This window comes from Haemaphysalis longicornis, unplaced genomic scaffold, assembly GCF_048455015.1.
Source record: "Haemaphysalis longicornis isolate Haplotype H1 unplaced genomic scaffold, Haemaphysalis longicornis Haplotype H1 scaffold_9, whole genome shotgun sequence".
Classification (NCBI taxonomy): Eukaryota; Metazoa; Arthropoda; class Arachnida; order Ixodida; family Ixodidae; genus Haemaphysalis; species Haemaphysalis longicornis.
Genome location: NW_027526460.1, coordinates 159893540 through 159913792, shown reverse-complemented (window position 1 = coordinate 159913792; position 20253 = coordinate 159893540). Strand labels below are relative to the sequence as shown.

Here is a 20253-nt window from a genome sequence, read left to right as displayed (position 1 = left end):
TCGAAGAATCTGACACCTGCAAACTCGTCCAAGCCCTCTCCATCAGTCGCCTCACGTATACAGCTGTTCTTTTGTCAACTTCAAGATACAGGAAGCTAACAAGCTGGACACTCTGATCTGCAAGACCTACAAAGCAGCTTTAGGCCTCCCCACCTACACCTCCAACACAAGCCTCCTCCAGCTTGGCCTCCACAATACCCTTACCGAAGTCTTGGAAGCCCAACGCACTTCTTACCTGAACCGGTTCTTCCTCACACCGGCCGGTCGAAGGCTACTTCAGCTCATCGGACGCACAGCCCCTACCACTCCACACTCGCCCCATCGACGTCCCTCCCACCCCCAAGCTTGTGCACCCCGTCTACAACCTAGGCCGCCGCAGCGCCCGCGTCCGATTCCTCGACAAACGCTACGGAACGGATCCGAACACCCACTATACCGACATCGCCCAGTCCTCCACCCGCCACAGCACCACCATCGCAGTCCTCACCAACGAGGGCCGCCTCCTCGCCGCGACCTCCTACCGCCACATCCCCACGCTCACCGCCTAGTTCCTCGCCATCGCCCACGCTGCCCTGACCCACTGCCCTACCTGACCGTAATCACCGACTCGCAGCAAGCAGTCATTCACCTCCTTCAACGATTCCAACGAGACGAAAGGTCCAACAGTGGATATTCCGTCTCGTTGGATCTTACGTCTCGTTGGACATTCAGGCTCGATTGGACCTTCCGTCTCGGTGTATCTTTCGTCGCGTTGGACATTCAGGCTCTTACTATTAAATTATTGTCCGGAGCACTCTGAAGTTACCTTGAATGCCCTCTATCGCAATATGTTTGGGGGACCTTCTGCATTTTCACGTGAAATAACTTTTACATGGTAATTTGAAGTGAAATTTACGCCTGGAACCTCTGATTACCGTCGTAATCACCACCATCGTTCGTGGTACGACTGTAACCAATAATCATTACGTGCTTTCTGTCGGCCTGGACAAGACTTTTTGCTTGAATGAAGTGCTATCTCGGGGCTTTCACAAGACTGCAATGGCGAGTTGGTGTGTTTTTAAGCCTTCCAGCAGGAAATGTAGCACACTTTGGTGCAAAGCCCCCTAAGCATAAATAACCTGACCTTGGATTAGATTGGGCCATTCGTATGTGACACGTATTTAAGGTACATAGTCTCAACACTTACGTTCGGTAAGCGATGTCTTGGCCAGCATGACAGTGGCACCACTGAAGGCAACGCCGTACATTGCGACGAAGTTTTCCACGCTGTTGCTGAGATAGGCACAGACCGTGTCTCCTGGGCCGATGCCGCGTGCCTGGAAACCCACTGCATAGCGCCGTATCCGGTCCAGAAACTCCCGTCGCGTCAAACAGAGGTGATCGTCCACCTGGTGCATTTGAGGTAAGCAATCAACCTTCCAAGACGTAACTTCGTAACGGCTTCCTCGATGGAAACATCAAATTACATTAGTGAAATCAACGGCACTGTCAGTGTTCCCAGTTTGTAATCATCATTAGAAGCGGCAGCCAGCTGGCAAGTGCTCACGGCAACTGCTGTACGAAGGCCTGAAACCCCGCCCCCCCCCCCACCCCCCGGCCCCGCACACACGCTCCCAACCTTTGAACCATTCCAGTTCTGGGTCATCCCAAAACATTCTTCACCTTCACCCCAATTTCCTCATTTCGTCCTTCAAACGAGTTCTCTCTCTTTGCGTACTTCTTATCCAGTCTGTCTGTGTGCACTATGCTACTGCGATGGTTCACCTGTGGTCAATAGTCCGCATCGTGTGGCTGGCACAAATCCGCGTTCTTTTAACCCGAAAGTGGTTTATGCCGTGGTCCACCAAGATCTAAATGACGTCATATTCGTCCCGAAAATTACGTCACCAGAAAAACTTCGACTGACGCCGCGGCGGCTGTACCGGGATTCGAGCCACGACCCCTTTCGCCGCTACGGTAGGAACCAAACGCGCTCCCGACTTCGCTATGAACAGACGCGCGAACAGGACGACGAACGCGCCATGTATCCATCCTTTCAGATGGTGCTGACATCTAGGGGAGGTGAAGCGAAGTAGTGCATCATGGCGCTAATGAGCGCCGACAGTTGGCGCCTCGATACCAGCGCCTACGTGTACGGGGGATACGCAGCTGGGCGATTCCACGAGAGAACGAACATGCGTGTACACGACCATTTTTTGTTCATTCTGGTTTTTTTATTATATATGCGCGCAATATGGAAACCCCCGAAAATCAAGTTTGTTTTCTCCTGAGGTGCGTAGTTCGGGAGAAAAAAATGTTTGAATGTGCCCGGAGCGCAGCGGTGGTTTCGGCAACTGCAGATTTTTCCAAGTTTGCGTCTCTGTGTACGTCAAGGAGTACAAGGGGTGTGTATAAAATGTTTTGGGCCATAAACTAGACCAGAATGCTAATCTGTATAACGCAAAATCAGCGTCCTGCAGCGAACAAAAAATTAAAAAAAAAATCGTGAAATCGGCCCAGACGATAATTTGTTAGTGTTTTTGACGCCCCCTATCTACATTTCTTCTTTTCTGAAAAACTTGTAAGTCAGCCATTTTATTGGCCATACGTATCTGAACGCATAAACAAAAGATGGTGTTTGTAGAAAATTTAGAAGTACTAAAAAAATTGAATAACTTCGGCTCTTTTTCAGAAATTGCGCAAATTCAAAACTCAATATAAAAAAAACCCCATGCTCGATTTTCTTCAAAATTGCGAAAATAAGACTCCTTTACTTGGACAACAAAACTGTGGAAAAACATGTTGCATAATTTTGTTGAGAACAAAGTTATAAGGGGCCAAACTTGGGGCTCGCACGACGCGTCTTGGCGCGCCGCGGGAAGTTCCGGCCGCTGTTGCCGGACGTTGCGCGGGTGTACACGGGCGGTAATTCATATTCCACTGCCACATGCCGGCACGGTCAATCTCTTTCCAGTATTCCCAAACGAAAAAAAAAACTATTCTGGAGATTATTCTGTTTTTTTTTTTTTTTTTTTGCCCGCCTCTGTTTCCCTAATTTGTTCTTTAACGAGCTAACTTTCTGGCCGATACCAGCTCGAAAGCGCTCCTTTGCGAACGCCACTCTTCTTATAGGGAAAGGAAAGAAGGATTCGAAACAACAGGAAAAGTTTTTCCGGTGGTTATATCGGGTAGATGTGGTAGGAGTGGTCGAAATTTTCTATTATTATGGCGCTTCCGTCACAGCACGAGTAAATTACTGAAGGTATTTCAGTTTTTTCTCAAGAATATTTATTCAAGCAAAAAGACACAAGTTTGGAAATTGGCTGTCAGACTATCGTGATTAATTATTTACAGTCAGGAACACAGCAAAAGGCATACGTGTGGGAATACAACTCAAGTAAAATATTTATAATATCTGCACCACAGCTTCCTCGGGCGCTCATACAGTCAAGCACAGCCACTTCGCAGACGTGTAGTTTGCTCTGGAACGTTCGTACAGCTGATATTTCTTCTTGAAATGGCTGGCTGCACCGTCACTAACGTAAACAACGTAGCTGTACACAGGGGCACTTTCTTCCAGGCATTCGTGCACCTTGTGGAGCGAGCGCAGAGCATGCATGTGCGGTATCGTGTTGCATGTGATCGCTAACTACTGCGAAGCTCTGAACTGATTTTCTTGTAGTTACAACGCACGTAAACAGTGAAACCTGTGTTTTGTGCCAGTGGTACGACTGGACTTCATTTGGCAGAATAACTGTCCAATTTTCAGAGAAGTCGAAGTGCAGTACAATGCTTGATCGCCGTTCGCATCTTTTCGCTTCGTTTATGGCAATGGCCTGGGTCCGCCTAATAGAGTCATGGGAAATCCACTTGGTGACCCATTTGCCTAGCTCCTTCACGAATGCAGCTGGCGGTAGACTCTTTTTTATCAGAGAACCAATTTCCCATACAGCGTATGTGACGTCTTGTTCGTCCGAAACGCCCAAAGCGGACATGGTAAGGTTGTCGGACATTGGGAATTGCCGGCACGCGCCCAAGAAACACTGCGTCGATAGTGAGGTGCAAAGACAAAGCTCCTTTAAGTTGCTCATTCTTCGGCCAACCCCTGTAACATTTTGCAGGGCCAAAGCAGACAGGTCGGCATTCGCACAATAAACGCAGACGCACACTTCATGCTGGGGTGAGTGCAAGACTTGGGCGGCAATGAACTGTGGGTGGGTGAACGGGTCACACTTTTTTTTTTCAGAACAACATCCGCTAGGCTTCCCCTGCCACATCTATCAGGATAAGAGTGTGCGGGTAGTCGAGCAAGCAAACACGTGCACAAATCCACGTGCAAACACTTAGGCACAAACGAAAGCATCCACCCATGAAAAAAAAAAAACTTTTAAGGGGAGGAGTCAAAAGCAAACAAAAATATGGCAAGAGTAAAGCAAAGGGAAGCATCCGTTGAGAGCCCATCAACCAGTGAGTTGAAGGACAGAAAAGGACGGGGCAGTAGCCTCCCCTTACTGCAATTTTCGTACGCAAGCGTATCAAAATCGCTAGTAATACTGTAATGTACGCTTCGCCTTTGTGATATGTGACTAAACAATAAATATACGGCAATAATATGACAACAGACCGGAATTTAATAATACGTCAAGAAGCCAGGTACCCGACCGCACCTGATTCTCATTCCAGTAAAATAGGTTCGCGTGCACGTGGCGTCTCCGAAAAGCCTCCTACGGCCTCGTAAGCCGTGGTGCAGGTGTTTGTTTCCTGGTTAGTTATTTTTAAGGTCGTCCTCTCATGTTTGCCTCAAAGAATGCGGTGGGATACCCTGTACTGACGCCAGCGCACCATGCACCACCAGCGGAAATGCGCCCGTCGAGGTGGGGAACTGATTAGGGTCTGAAGGTCAATCCATTCCCTCCCTTGTAACTGCCCGAGCGCCATCTATTTCGGTTGCCTGCGCATCGGAGGAACCTTTGTTTTTTTTTTGTTTTGCATCCCGCAAAATACTGGCGCCGCAAAGGAGCGCTTTCGAGCTGGTATCGGCCAGAAAGTTAGCTCGTTGAAGAACACATTAGGGAAACAGAGGCGGGCAAAAAAAAAAAAAAAAAAACAGAATAATCTCCAGAATAGTTTTTTTTTCGTTTGGGAATACTGGAAAGAGATTGACCGTGCCGGCATGTGGCAGTGGAATATGAATTACCGCCCGTGTACACCCGCGCAACGTCCGGCAACAGCGGCCGGAACTTCCCGCGGCGCGCCAAGACGCGTCGTGCGAGCCCCAAGTTTGGCCCCTTATAACTTTGTTCTCAACAAAATTATGCAACATGTTTTTCCACAGTTTTGTTGTCCAAGTAAAGGAGTCTTATTTTCGCAATTTTGAAGAAAATCGAGCATGGGGTTTTTTTTATATTGAGTTTTGAATTTGCGCAATTTCTGAAAAAGAGCCGAAGTTATTCAATTTTTTTAGTACTTCTAAATTTTCTACAAACACCATCTTTTGTTTATGCGTTCAGATACGTATGGCCAATAAAATGGCTGACTTACAAGTTTTTCAGAAAAGAAGAAATGTAGATAGGGGGCGTCAAAAACACTAACAAATTATCGTCTGGGCCGATTTCACGATTTTTTTTTTAATTTTTTGTTCGCTGCAGGACGCTGATTTTGCGTTATACAGATTAGCATTCTGGTCTAGTTTATGGCCCAAAACATTTTATACACACCCCTTGTACTCCTTGACGTACACAGAGACGCAAACTTGGAAAAATCTGCAGTTGCCGAAACCACCGCTGCGCTCCGGGCACATTCAAACATTTTTTTCTCCCGAACTACGCACCTCAGGAGAAAACAAACTTGATTTTCGGGGGTTTCCATATTGCGCGCATATATAATAAAAAAACCAGAATGAACAAAAAATGGTCGTGTACACGCATGTTCGTTCTCTCGTGGAATCGCCCAGCTTAAGCTGCGGACAACCCGACTTGCGGATGTCGCGTTTGTGACACGGCCCGCTGCTCCTTCCGCTGCAGCGAACCGTGTGTTCACCGAACGATTCGCTGACAACCGTTTGGTTTCGTTCGCACGGACGGTTTTCAAGGGGCTGTGGTTTTACGCAATGCTCCGTGGATTTACGCAAGGGGCCGTGGATTTACGCAACGGGACGGTTTTACGCAAGGGGCTTGTGGATTTACGCAATGCTCCAGCGCGTGAAATCCAGTGTCTAACGTTGATGCGTATAACGGTGTCATACCGACGAAATATAAATAGCAATGTGCAAGTTCATATCGCTGCACAACAAACATACAACTGCTCCTGTGAAGGCACATTTCATTTTCTTGTTTTACCGGTTCCCAGACAACACCAAACATCCTAAGGACATCCCAAAAAAGGCCCTAAATCCCATGTCCCAAACAGCACAGCCTATGGGCATCCGTGGGACTTCTGCACTGGGAGTGTCCTAAAAATGTCTACGAATGGCTGTGATTGGGATGTATGCGGAAGCGCATGCGTGCTTTTTGTTGATTGAGTCAGCCCAATGTTTTGTTTTTGTGCATAGATGAATAAAACGCATAGGCGCGTGTAATGCGCGTGAAGGAGGTACAGCCGTAAAGCAAATGCATGGAGGAAGAAAAACTTTTCTTTCCTCCATGAGCAAATGTCTCGCGTACCCGCAGGTAGCGCGTGTTTGTTACAGGAAGTGCTTCAGGGAAAAGCTAGTACACTGATTAAACCAACTGAAACGCTGCTTTTGAGCACGGAACTAAGGGAGGAAAGAACCGTCCCGCTCAGATGGCCTGCTGCTTGGTACTGGGTCTGCCTTGCTGCCATTTTATTTCCTATTTATGTACAATATTTAAAACTATAAGTTAAAAACTAAAATTTATATTTTATTTTAATTATATCTCAATACATTTTTAAAGCTTCGTTGTTATTCTACACTATTAGAGACGTCTGTGAGCTTTTTACGAAACTGATTCAGCCGACTCAGCCATCGCAGCATCGCAGTTTTATAAACATGGCCGCCCGCGGATGGAAATGTACGCCGTGCTCCCGTGCTGCTGGAACGTCATTTCACAAGGTAACTATTGCACGTCGTTTATATGTACCACTCAGTGTTTAAACCCTTCCAATGCCCCTCTTGTGTTTTATGCATGATTTCTTGCACTGTGGTCGAAGGTGGGTGCTCAGTGCGGAAACGGTCGAAAGGCTTCTCCCGGGGTGGCGGGAGAAGTTGCAACGCTTGCTGCACTGTTTCGCGTCGCTCAACTTGTTTTGTACCTCTAGCTGTTGATTATTTTACATGAATTTATTATACAACTAGTGTAGAAGAGCATCACTGCAACAGATAAAAAAAACGCCGCAGATGCCGGAAAGCCGAGCAAGAACAACTCTAGACAAAGAGACATTATTGAGCCTCAATAGTTTGACTGACTAAAACTTTTCGCGTAGCTTAGTTCCTGGTTCTAGGCCTCAATCATCAGTCCCGCGCTACCCGGAACGAAATCACTCATTTCTCGCATGTATTTAGATAAAACCACGTCTCGGGTTTTGTCAACGCGTGAGACTCCAGTGACAGCCCTCGGTACTGACTGCGGTTTTTTTTTTCTTTTTCTTTTTTTTCAGAAATGATAGAGCAGCATAGCGCAGGCGTTGTGCATTATAATTTACGCGTTCAACATTTTTCACTGAGTAGCATGTCAGTGTCTGATGTGCTCAATTTACTCAACTCGCGTGATCGCCTGCCCTTGTATGTGCTAATGACTGTGCTGCAATCTAAGTGTGGCTTGCTGCTGTAACTTTGCGGCCGTTTGTAGATGAGCATGTTGGCGACTGCACAACCTCCACAGCAAAGAGAATTCCGGCAAACTATGCAACAAATGGCAACGTGATCTGGGCCGCTTTGAATACTCAGATCTGGGCCGCTTTGACGACTGTTTTAAAGAAGGGCACTGTGGGGGTAGTTGTGCATCATGTTTAAAGGGCTGCGAAGACTGACTTCACAGTGCGGTTACTCTTAAAAAGCCTTAACAATTTTTCATGAGCGGTAAACACAACCTTTCACTCGTTTTGTTGGTAATCTTTCTCAAATTGCACGATATGCTCTGAATATAGGTATTGCAGTCAGTCTTTAACTGCCAAGCAGCTATATTTCTTTTTTTTGCCAGTTTCCTGCAGTCTCTTGTCGGCAAGCAGAGGCTCGGAGATGCAGTTAGCAGTTTTTACAGGCAGCTTTAAACCTGGTGGGCATGGCCGGAAAACTGCGACTCCCATGTCTAGTGCCCGCCTTGTTATTGTTACTCTGTTATATTTCATTGTGCTTTGCACCATTGGATCCCAGGGAAGACTAATGTAATGGCACATTTGAGAAACGTTTAATGGTAAATGGCTGCAGTAGCTTGCATGTGTGTGATGCGTTGTGCCAACAAGCATGATTGTAAGAGCCAGTTCAAAATCTCTTGACTGAAAATGATTTAGAAAAACTGTTTCATTTACATCTGAAGCAGGTGAAATGTTTGGGCAATCATGGAATGTAAAGTTCATGTCCATGAAACAGAACTAAATAGCAAAATTTCTATCACGCATCAAATTTCCGCGCAAAACAACCCGCAAGCTTCTCAAGGTTTCGCGTGGCAGCGGGCTGCTTTAGCGTTGTGAGTTCTGGCCGCGAGGTTTATTTTGACTGTAGCGCAATCACGAGAGCATGTATCAGGAAGGGCATTGTTAGAGATCAGCGAAGCCCAGCTTGTACTCGTAAGCATGCCGTTTTACCCATGGTGTGAAATCACCATAGGTAAATGTTTATCTGTACACTTCAGTAATGCTCGAGTTGTGTTTCCTTACTGGCAGTGTTCAAGCTAGCTGGTGTCTGCACTGTTCATTGAATTCATTACAAGTTGTTTTCTAAATTATGTGCAGGCAGCTTCATGGGCCATGGAAAGCCTCCCCAGCCACAAGGAAGTCCAAAGGATAAGAAGACAGCAACACAGTTCTGACGTGCTGCAGAAAGAGCTGCGGCACACTAGAAAAATCCTTGGAGCTCCAATGCAGTGACTGCCACGGAATGATATGAAAGTCGTTTAATCTGATTTTCTTTTTCTTGATTGCTCATGTATATTTTCCTGACACTAATTTAAACTGCTTTTTTTGTGTGTGTGTGGTAAGCTACTACGTGGTAAAAAAACTACAGATTTCAGGGCATCATGCCAGAATAAGGTGCATGGCACCACTACTCCCTCAGGGTGTGGTTGTCCATTTCGACGTTTGTATGGTCTCTGCTGTGCGTCAACTAACACCACATACATGGCTAATGTACTATTACAAAGTGCAGCCTGTCTAGTTTTGAGTGGTATAATATTATTTATCTTGGTGTATGAGAGACAAATTCAAATTTAAAACTCGAGAAATCTTATTTTGCTTCACTTGCCTCTGTATTTTCGAAGTTATAGAAAACAATTCAACAGAAATTGGATAGATTGCTGTGCATTCATAATACATACCAATTAATGGCTGCATGATGGAATTCAATTGGTTTCAAAATTTCTTCATATTTCTGCTAAAAAAGTCTAAAAAGGGAAGTTCTCTACTTGATATTCACATGACTCAGTGCAGAGCAGTGATAGTTTTTGTACATGTTGGCTGTAGACTGATTTTTTTGCCGTCAAAATTTGGCTGCATTTATTTGGAATTTTTTAATTGCCAAGGTTAAAATGTCGCAATATACCTCCTTACACGGTCCCACATTTTCCACGCTAACTCATAAGTATGCATGCACATATATTTCCACATTTAGACCTCAGTGCGTAAAATGGTAACAAAATGCAGCCACATTTTAAGGGTAGGAAAATCTGCATACAGCCAACACGTGCAAAGTGTTATTCTTCTGCTCTAAGCCGTGTAATGTTACCTGTTCATCAATTTTATTCTGTTAGCTTTTATTTGCCTTTTAGCAGACAGGTGAAAACCTATTTGGCTGAGAACAAATTTGTCATCATGTGGCCAATTGGCATGTCTTCTAAGCACACAGCAAATGTCCTCCCTTTACGTTGAATGGTTCTACATAATTCTTTTCGAATGTAGGCACACGTGATCCAAAAAAAGTTTTATTTTACAAGTTTTTTTTTCATTTGCAGTAGGTTTTAGAACTAGTACTTTATATCAATCAGACCTAGATGAGCTGGCCTTTCGAATGATTTCTATGTGTGTGTGATGCAAAGCGATGCCATTATGGTAGCCCCGTATTGTTTAAAAGTGGCTGCGCGGCCTGAGGGAGTGTGACTGCCACATTAAAGGGCCATGCAGACAAAATACAAGCTTGTTTTCTTCGAAAGATTTGGGGTTTTGTAGTGCCCTTTGCACGTGTCGGGCAGCAAATGATGCTTTATTCGCCAAGAAATTAATCAGTTCAAGTTAAAATTTTGATTGTCTCGCCAGATCGTGTGTTTTGTGACGTCTGCCATGGCATCACAAGGAAGGGTCTTCAAGCTAATTTCAAGTGCGCCGTCCTGCCTGCAGCGGACTGCGGAGCCTTGTTTACCATCAATCCTCTTAAATATCGCCACCATGCTGTCTTCACCTTTGCTTTGTTTTTAACTGTATTTGCACCTGGCTTGGTTTTATTACGGTAGGTACTAATTGCTTCGTGAAACATGGGGTACGTCTACAATTAGGGTCACGTAAGACAGTGTCGCTTACACCGCTCGGCCTGTGTCGTCTGAGACAACCCCAAAGCGCCACAGTGCTGTGCTGCTATAACAAGCATAGTGTGCGCAGTAGTTAACAGCAATACGCACTGGTTCTTCTTTTGTAACTTCCATTGTTTCACCCCACCATTCTTACTGCTATAAAATGAATATGCATTACACTTAAGCGAAAATAGCTTATTCTGCAAGCTTATAAGCCCTGCCTAACTTGCGTTTGCTTTTGCTGGCCTCAGCCAATCGCACGGCTGTGTGTATGGTGTCATGTGTCCTAGTGTGGGCAGTGAGCAAGTGGGTCGCATGGCAATTCCCTTTTTTCCTAATTATGTACCTTATTTGAGCAACGTTTACATTTAAAGGGGCCATGGAGACAGGTCAAGTTTGGTTCCCTCAAAAGATTGCCTCGGTCGAATCAGGTTGACACCACTTTTAACGTAAACTTCACTCAAATAAACTACATAATTAGGAAAAAAAGGGAATGGCCATGCGACTCACTAGCTCATTTACCGCAGCAGAACCTATGATGTCATATGCCGAGCTGTGCGATTGGCTGAGGCCGGCAAATGCAAATTAGGCAGAGTTCGTAAGCATGCCCAAAGAGCTATTTTCATTTAAATTTAGGGCACATTCTTTTTATATCGGTAAGAATAGTGGGACAAACAGTGGAAGTTAGGAAAGCACACGTAAACATTGAAGTACCTCTGCGTACTGCTGTTGGTACTGCACACACTATGCTTCGTTTAGATGCATAGCACTGCGGGGCTTTGGAATTGTCTCAGACAACACTGGCCAAATGACGCAAGCGACGGTGTCTTACGTGACCATATTTGTCGAACGAGCACCATGTTTCACAAAATGATTTTCTCTATGAATAGAAACAAGCCATGTTTAAATACGGTCACAAACAAACCAAAAACATAAGACTGCTTTCCTTGGTGTGGTGGCGCCATCTAGGTCAATTAACAGTAAACAAGTCTTTGCTCCACACCAACTTTAGCTGAAAGACCTGCTCTTATGATATCACTGCAAACGTCATTCAAACACGTTTTGGCGTGAAAATCAAAATTTTAGCTTAAATTGATTAATTTCGCAGTGAAAAAAGCATTGTTTGCTTCTGGACAAGCACTGGGGGCACTATAGAACACGAAATCTTTCGAATAAAACGAACTTGTATTTTGTCTTTATGGCCCCTTTAAAGTCGTGTCAAAATGTTTCTATCGAGGCAATCTTTCTAATGGACCGAACTTGTGTTTTGTCTGCATGGCCCTTTTAATGATTTTCAGTAACTTTCTGTGCACTAATGTGCTTTTCCTGTGTCGTGAAACATGTTTCACCTTTTGGTATTTCATAAAGTACAGCACTTTCAGACCTTATTCTTTATGCCATAAATTGCTTAGAAATTAGGCTCACTCTATTTTGTAAATGAATTATTCAGGTGCATGGCACATTTCTGATGTAAAAGAGAAGAGACAACACTTATCTTTCTGTACATAACTCGTGCTACCTTTAAAAATTTTTCATGTGAAATTTCACTTCTGCTTCAGCTAGTCGAATTTATTGTCAGAAACAGAAGTAAAGTCATGCATCAAGTTATAAAGAACTTTTTTTTGTGGTATTAAAAGTGTATGGTGTACCTTTAAGACTTAAGTGCTGCTTGATTTTGCCACTGATCTCTGTTATGTACGAAATTCGTCCAATAAAATGGTTTTGCAAGGTTTTGCAGAGTTCTAATTGTGCACTTGAGTGGAGGAAAAGCTCCATTGCAATGGAATGTTGAGCTATAACCACAAGCATTAATCAAACGTGTCCTGAAAAGGACCTACGAGCACCTTTTTGGAACATCCCAAAAATTTCCTTTCTTTGTTCTACATGGGATGTCAGACCTCCCAGCAAAGTCCTAGTCTGGGACATCCCAGTGAGTTCTTTTTTTGTATCACTTGGGATGTTTTTGGAACTTAAGTCGGATGTCTCTGGGAGTTCCCGAACTCCCAGGTGGGACATCCCTGGCACTTACCTAGGATGTATGTGCGTTGTCTGGGTTCCTTTGTAAGAGGGAACAACCACATTTTTTTCATTACACTGGGTGTGTATCGTCTACCAGACTTTCTTCCCTAAGTCATTATACTCATTTTCAATAGCTAGGATAACTGAAAACTATCCGTTTCCCCTTCAGAATGAAGACGACCTGTAATTGGGTTGTCTGAACCGCTTTTGGTTCTAAATAGTTTTCTCTCTCTCTCCCTCTCCCGTTCAGAGCACAAATCGGCGCGTTCTTAAGAGTTACTAGACAAACGCGGTTGAAATATCGCATGCTAACTGCTTTAGGTACCTCAGCAATACTTGCACAACTAACTTAACCTGGTCAACTCACACTGACAGAACCTATGCATCAGCACGACAAAAACTGGGTCTGCTAAGACACAAACGCCACCTCACTTCAAACGTATTGCCTATAAATCCCCAATCCCACCTGGTCTAGAATACGTGTGCACTGTTTGAGATCCCCCCTTCTCAAAACGGCATTTACAAACGAACAAATTCGACGGCTCTCCCTTCGGTTCCTACATAACCGTTATCCTTGCTGTGCATTACGAACATGCTTAATGAAAACCAAGAAAATTCTATCATTACAGAACCGCAGAAAAACAAACTACTATAATGTCTCTATCTTTGTATCTGAAAACGTTTGCTTGACCCGTTACCTTATCTGTAGCTTTTGCCTCAGAAAGCTACACGTAATTATCACGCCCTCAATATTGCTTCCATATCTGCGCCCACAAACAACTTTAAACTTTTTTTCTTTTCTCGTACTTCAAATGATTCGATTGCCTGTCGGGAGGAACTTTTCTAACGATGTTCCTCAGCTCATCGACCACCTAACCGAGTGAAAGGTAATGCGGTTAATATGTGCTGGCCTCAGTGCAGTCAGATTTTTCATTTTCGTGTACATTCCCTGTTTATATTTGAGATTTTAGCATAACCGCCTTGTTAATATTTTTCCTCTCCCCTCCCCAGTTCTATATTTGACATCTGCACGGACATGCTTGTTTTGTATTTTTACTCCGCTTTTTAGTTGCTCTTGTTATTACTACTTGTTTTCATTTCTTTATGGGTCCAATGCAGCCTCTGAACCTACCCTTCTTGCTTCGGCCACCGAAGGCCTCTAGCAGTGTACAAAAAAAATAGTATATTTGACCACACCCCGTGAGGTTCCATATTACGGGAAATGGCTCACCACCGAAATCTTCTCCGGTTTATTCTCCAGGCATGTCCTCACCGCAGTGTAGATAGACACCGAGGGAATATCGCACCGCGGGTAGGGTGAATATAGCACGCCGTCCTTGATGTAGGCCTTCATTGTCATAGGAACAGGCTTCGAAGTGCCGAGTCGTCCAAGTGCTTCCACTGGCTCTGACCACCACCTTGGTTTAATTTTTCCTAGAGGTGCTTCTGCAGGAGATAAAAGCACAAACAAAAACACAACAGGCTTTCTTAGAAATGTCGCGGACTTCTTCGCATAGTTCACGTGCCGTGCCGACTGTTTAGCTTCAAGCACTGGAAAGAGCAATTTTCCTGCGCACTCCTCGTGGATATGTTCTTTGCGAGTTAGAGTTATCTGTGTCACGTATATCCTGCAGGTGGTTCACAGAAACGCTACGTGGACCGTATAGGTAGCGAGGCTGCCTTCGATCGACCAAATGCTTCAAACACAACAACTTCGAGGGTTGACCACAAGTGATGTGCCGTATGCCCCGTGTGTTCTTCCTCTGAAGCCCACCAAACTGTTACACACTCAAAAAGTGGCACATGCACCCGTGGTCGGCCTGGGACAGTGTTTATGGGTCGTTCCGCGCCTGTGCCAACGTAGCCTATACCTAACCGTACTTAAACCCTATATAAAACTAATCTAAACATAACATGATCTAATATCAGCAAGCTTAACCAGGTCTTTTTCCATTTCATTTCACCAAAAACAGTGTGATTATGAGAAAAACAGCTGAGATAAAAACATGAAAAATAAAGGTCTCCCAGTTGATCCAGTCAAATCGTCCGGGTTTACTTTTTTTTTCTTTCCGGTCAATCACAGGACTCTACGGTCACACAATGCGGAAATAGATGCGTCTAATGTTCGCGTCGTATGCTACCGCTGGTCGTGCGCGCGAAGTACACAAGAATAGGCTAGGGGAATGTCGCACTATTCGCAGACAGCACGGCAGATTGAACATCTGCTTCACCAATCCCAGGCATTGATCTCAGGATAGTAATTAGGATAGCAATCAGGATAGTAATGAGGACTGAACCATCAGGCGAGCTGTCCCCAAACAACGCACCACTAAGCGCCCGCTAACGATGATCGCGCTTTCGTCTTAATTTACAGGTAGCCGCTTAGGACCTCGATTTCCGCCCTTAAGTGAAATTTATGTTGTGCGTGCGCCGATGTTGCAAGAATGCCTCACAAAAAGACCGAAGTTACACCCACTTTCTTTTTACCTTTGTTCCTTTTCAAAAGGTCCGTGTTGACAAGATGAGGGCTGACGGCGCGCGCCTGGCAGTGGTCTGGCCTTTGTCTGTTCAGAGTCCTAACAGTAAATGCTTGTGCTCGGGCGGTGAGGAAATAAAACTGCGCCCGGTGTGTGCAAATGTACCAAGCATTAGAGAAAAGGTTTGACCAACAACATTCCACATAAGTGTCCTATAACGCGTTCAGAGGTTATGTGTAAAGTTTTTAATAGTTTTGATGGGGTTTTTTTTACTACGATACGTCGACATCTTTTTCGAGGCAGTCGACTCATCGTCATGATTTTTTTTTTAATTCTGCGGGGTGCAGGAAAAAACAAGTTTGATGGTTCAGTGCAAAAAAAAACATTTAATGTCATCCCTGTAGTTTTACGACCGACACCGACCGAATGCTCTTTTAACGACAAAAGCGCACGCTATCAGGAGTACTTCCTGTATACGTCTACGTGAGGCGGCACCTGTTTGGTGACTGCAAAAAACCTGCGTGGCTGCAGCTGATTCTGGCGAAGAAAACTCCCGAGCAAAAAATAAGATTAACTATGCGTAGTGCCGGTAGCTGTGCGCCGCATATTGACAAAATTCTTGGATTAGTTGAGGAATCCTGCATTGCATTTTGCTCAGCAAAGATAGTCGAGATTCCCTGGAACGGAGAGCAAAAAACGTAACCCCAGCGCAGCCATTCCGAATGGTTTTACATCAACTAGCCCGGCACCAACTTTAATATTTTCGTAGATAACAGCATGTATAAAAACGCTTTTTTTCACGGCTCGCCTTTGGTTGCATCTCGAAAGGGTCCCCAAGAAAGAGCCAAAGTCCTTCACAAGCGTTTTAAAACTCCAAAACGAGGTCTAAGTGGACGAGGCCGGATACTGTGATCGCGAAGCGATGACTGCGGTCGTAACCAGCGTTCAGCGAGGAATTATTTATTGCCTCCGGTACAATGCCATCGGCTCTGCCGGAAGTAGGAGAGGAGTTGACCTTTACCCAGCTTCAAAATGCTCCACAGCAGTTCGTACTGAGTTAGCTTGAATATGACATGTACGTAACTACGCGAAAGGTTGCATGTCGGCCGAAGCACTGAAGCTCGCCAAAACAGGAAGCACATGGGTCTAATTCCGTGGGCATCGCCACACACTTCTCTGGCGGGCAATGCGGCTCAAGATCTGGATTTGCAGAGACCGCGTCGAACAGCCATTTGAGCAGTCTGCCGTTTTCGTATATACTGCTTGGTAAGGACCAGCCGTTGTCATAGCCGGAAATTCTTCCGTTCTGTCGATAAAGCAGCGCCCGTTTATTACCGGACAAGTGGAAGACTGTGGCCTGGCGCCAGCTACAGGCGCTTACATCCTAAATGTGGTGACGCACATTCACTTATGTGTACCCCGGGCTATAAAAAAGCCCATTGCAGACTATGTTCGCGCAGGTCGCATCTCTTTCGTATGTCCTGGTCATTGCCAATAAATGCACTTGGGCACTTTCCCGTACTAAACGAGGTCGTACTTTCTCACCTGCACCGATCAAACGTCCTGCACCGATCAAACCGATCCTCCAAATCCTCCAAACCGATCCTCCACCGATCCTCCAAATGTCCTGCACCGATCAAACGCAACAATCACAACGCGATTAACGTTTCACCGTACACTGACATATCTTGGTTTCAGTGCTATACCTTGAAGCTTCTGAGACAAGCGGACATCATGACCTGGTCGTTTGGTTGATCAGCTCAAAAAAAAAAGGCAAAGGCTGCTGCACCCCGGGGATCCTTTCCCCCGGGGTGCTCCAGCCTCGCCCGAGCGCGGCTGGCTGGAGCGCCCCACGGAAGTGACGTCACCTGTTTTTTGTTATTATTTCTTGGATTTGGTCGTCGTTGTTGATCGCCGCAACTAGTACGAAGTACCATGCCGGCCGTGCAAAGCAACCGTGCCGGCACCAAGGAGGTTAAAAAAAATTGCTTGGCCGGCACTCATGTTTAGGTCGGCTGTGCTTTTCATTGAGTACGATGAAAAGCACGCGCTTTTTGTACGCGCCGTAAGCGCAGGCTGATAACTCTCCTCCTTGGTACATCGGCTGTCGTTCGGTGTTGTGTTATCTACGGCGCACCTGCGGGCAAGGCAAAACCACTCCGAGTGGAGGATTCGGAGGATTGTGTTGCACGTTTAAATTCTCCGGCTTTTGTAACCGCACTTATTTCTTTTTATTTTGGAAGGTGTGTGCGCGCCCCATCTCACGCCATAGGTTTGATCTGCTGTGGCTCAATAGGGAAGAATGGGCCTGTGTCCTCAAACGTGGGCACTGGCTGAAGACTCTGCCGGCAAAGGTCTAAATAGTGTTGCACGAGGGCTTCTTGCGCACACATTTAGATCATAGAATCTGTGACTTTTGTGGGGAGAAGAATAGGCCGAAGGCTCTTATTTGACAAGAGTTCTCTTGGGTCTAGATTACTGGTGCCCAGTGCACTTGATCTTCCACTCTGGTGCACTCTAGTACGCGCCGCTGAACACCAACGTTTTTGCGCAGCAGCCTGAAATGTTTTGAAACCTGACCATACTTTCTGTGCATATTTTGGGGAGTGAAATCAGCACAGCTGGGACAAAAGAGGCCTGCATTATATTGAATGTGACAAAAAGATGTTTGGAGTAAACGCGTGTTAATATGCCTATTTTCGTCGTGCCTACAACTCTGTATATTTGGTCATGTTGTACCATTTGCAACTTTTCCGAGCTTCCAAAGTTACAAGGTACACTGCAGTGCTAAAAGTACTGATCACAAAGTGTCAGAAAATTTGGCTTCTGGCACAAGCACAACTTTGCCACCCTTGTTGATGGCCTGGAAAGAATCACGCCGAAGCAGGAAGCACCGACCAATCCAGGAGATACACTGTACTTCATTTCACCAACTTCACACACCGTTGTGCTGGTAACTAATAAACAGCGAGAGCACAGCGCTGTACCACACGCTGGTAAGGGCAGCAAATGTAGCGCCAACAATAGTCTCCCACATAAACTGCGCCAAATTGATAAAAGCGATAAAACACCAAATTGATAAAAGCGTTGTTGCACATAATTTGTATACAAACGTCATGTAAGTAGTGCGCATGTTGCTTCTGGCCATAGCAGCAGCTGTCCAACAGCCTACCACTGCAAGTGATGAAGAACCGGCCAACCATGTGACGTTTGTTGTCCAAAAAGAAAGAAGCATACAGGCCTTCGTTTTCTGACAAGCAGACTGGATGCTCATCACGCTGAAGTTACCCCGCAGTCAGAGCTGTGTGTGCGCATCCGTTTACGCGTATACGTGCTGCCACGTGCACCTGCAGCTGGCAGCACGTGGCAGCAAGGTTCCATTCTGCCAAGGTGCCGGTTTAGCGCCGTAGTGATAGGATTTGGCTGCTGCTCTGGCGAAATGAGTTCAAGTATACCAGTCTGGCCCTGCCGACGCCACGTATATGTACGGTCAGTTTTCGCGTTTGATATTACACCTTCGTCTTTAAAATTGGCGAAACTGGCACGAAGTGACGCAAGGCGAGCTGGAGGATTTCTTTTTAGATCATCCTGAAGCCCTTGAATGACACACCACCACGTATTGCGAAATTTGTTTATTTACGTGTTCCGTCGTCGCTTCTCACTGTGGCAGTAGTAGTCATCGTCATATCCATCTTCCGCGTGCATGACTGGCTGACCCGGATTGCTATGTCCGCAGGCTTCCCCATTCCTCCTAAAGTGAAATGCGTCGGCACGCGGTAGAACCGGCTTCGCGAGCTGGGCGTCTGCGAGGTGTTTTGTGCTCATCCTTGTGGCGCAGACGTACGTGACTGTTTCCCTGGTATTTTTCCGAGCACCACGGGCAAGCCAGGTTGATGCCGCACGCTCATCGCAAAACGCGTGCACACGTGCGTGGTAAACGGCGGGAGTAACTATGACAATATGTTTTCTGATGATGCCGCATACATTACGGCCAGCAACGTATGGCGGCTGGTCGTAATTATTATTCATTTTATAATGGGCACAATAGCAGTATTGTCGTAAAAAAGAACTGCAGCTAAATTATAAATCCTAATTGTTGTATGCTAGTGACATGTTGCAAGAAAATCGGAAATGTTATATCCCTTCGCTCACCAGCTGTACAAGTTGTACCTGCCCCATGAGCCTTCAAATGCTGATTAGTCTCATGGCCAACGCATGAGCCATACATGCCCAACTGTTCCCAAAAGGACTAAGCAAACATACAACCTCCAAGAAAACACATCCGGCATTGGGAAGAAACATTTAAAATTGGCTCACTTTATTTGACCAACAACCAGTACATTTTGCTTTTATAGCCCACAAAAGACCATCGCCAGTACTGCATTATGGCTGAAGAACTTTTCTGCAGTTGGCTTTGGCAACAAGCAGAATGCACCATTGTGAACTGGAAACACATATGACAAGCCACAGCTTTTACCAGCCCATTGGTTGCACTGGGTGTCAAGAGATAAAAAGGAAGAACCAGCAAAAATGCTTTAATGTATGCACAATGATCAAACATTAATTCAGACTGTAGAAAAACATCCCTTCCAGCATGTTCGGCTGATCAACCCATTTGTGACAGCCTTATCGAGGTGTCCGTGACAAGAACGAGTCCGTGGCAGGATTTCGGTATGGGCTTTAAGAACTGTAGTCTGTCTGCAGTCATAATTACTATTGTGTGCCAAACACCCTAGTACACTGAGTGCAGTGAACTTCAGCAATGAAAGTAGTCATAAGAAATTTTTATCGTATGGTGACCATTGCGAATCCTAGTAAACCGTTACAAGCACCTGGCATGCTGGCAAGAGAGAGGTAGAGACAGTAAAAGATTTTTGAAAGGAGAAGAGGTCAGCCTGAGAAACTGAACCTGGGCCTGCTACTTAAATCCCACTGGGGCAAGGAAGGTACTGAATACTGAGGGTATGAGAAAAGACAGTGAAATCAACCAATGAACTTTGTATACTTGAAGCATGTACGGGGCGCAGAAACAGACTAATCACTGCATAATTCGCATAACTTATTTACCGACCATTAAAAAAAGTTACGCAGTTCGTGAAATT

The 20253-nt window shown here is 45.4% G+C and overlaps 1 protein-coding gene across 1 annotated transcript in view; it reads right to left on the bottom strand.

Annotated features, from left to right (window-relative positions):
- Window positions 1-14281, bottom strand: part of LOC144151570 (uncharacterized) — a 123304-nt gene extending 109023 nt beyond the window's left edge. Inside the window, exons 1-2 of the mRNA XM_077682671.1 lie at window positions 13906-14281; window positions 1187-1388 (exon numbers count right to left, since the gene is read on the bottom strand). Coding sequence (XP_077538797.1) covers window positions 1187-1388; window positions 13906-14034 — 331 coding nt within the window. The 5' untranslated portion in view covers window positions 14035-14281. The remainder of the gene's footprint in view (window positions 1-1186; window positions 1389-13905) is intronic.
- Between the last annotated feature and the right edge of the window lie 5972 nt (window positions 14282-20253).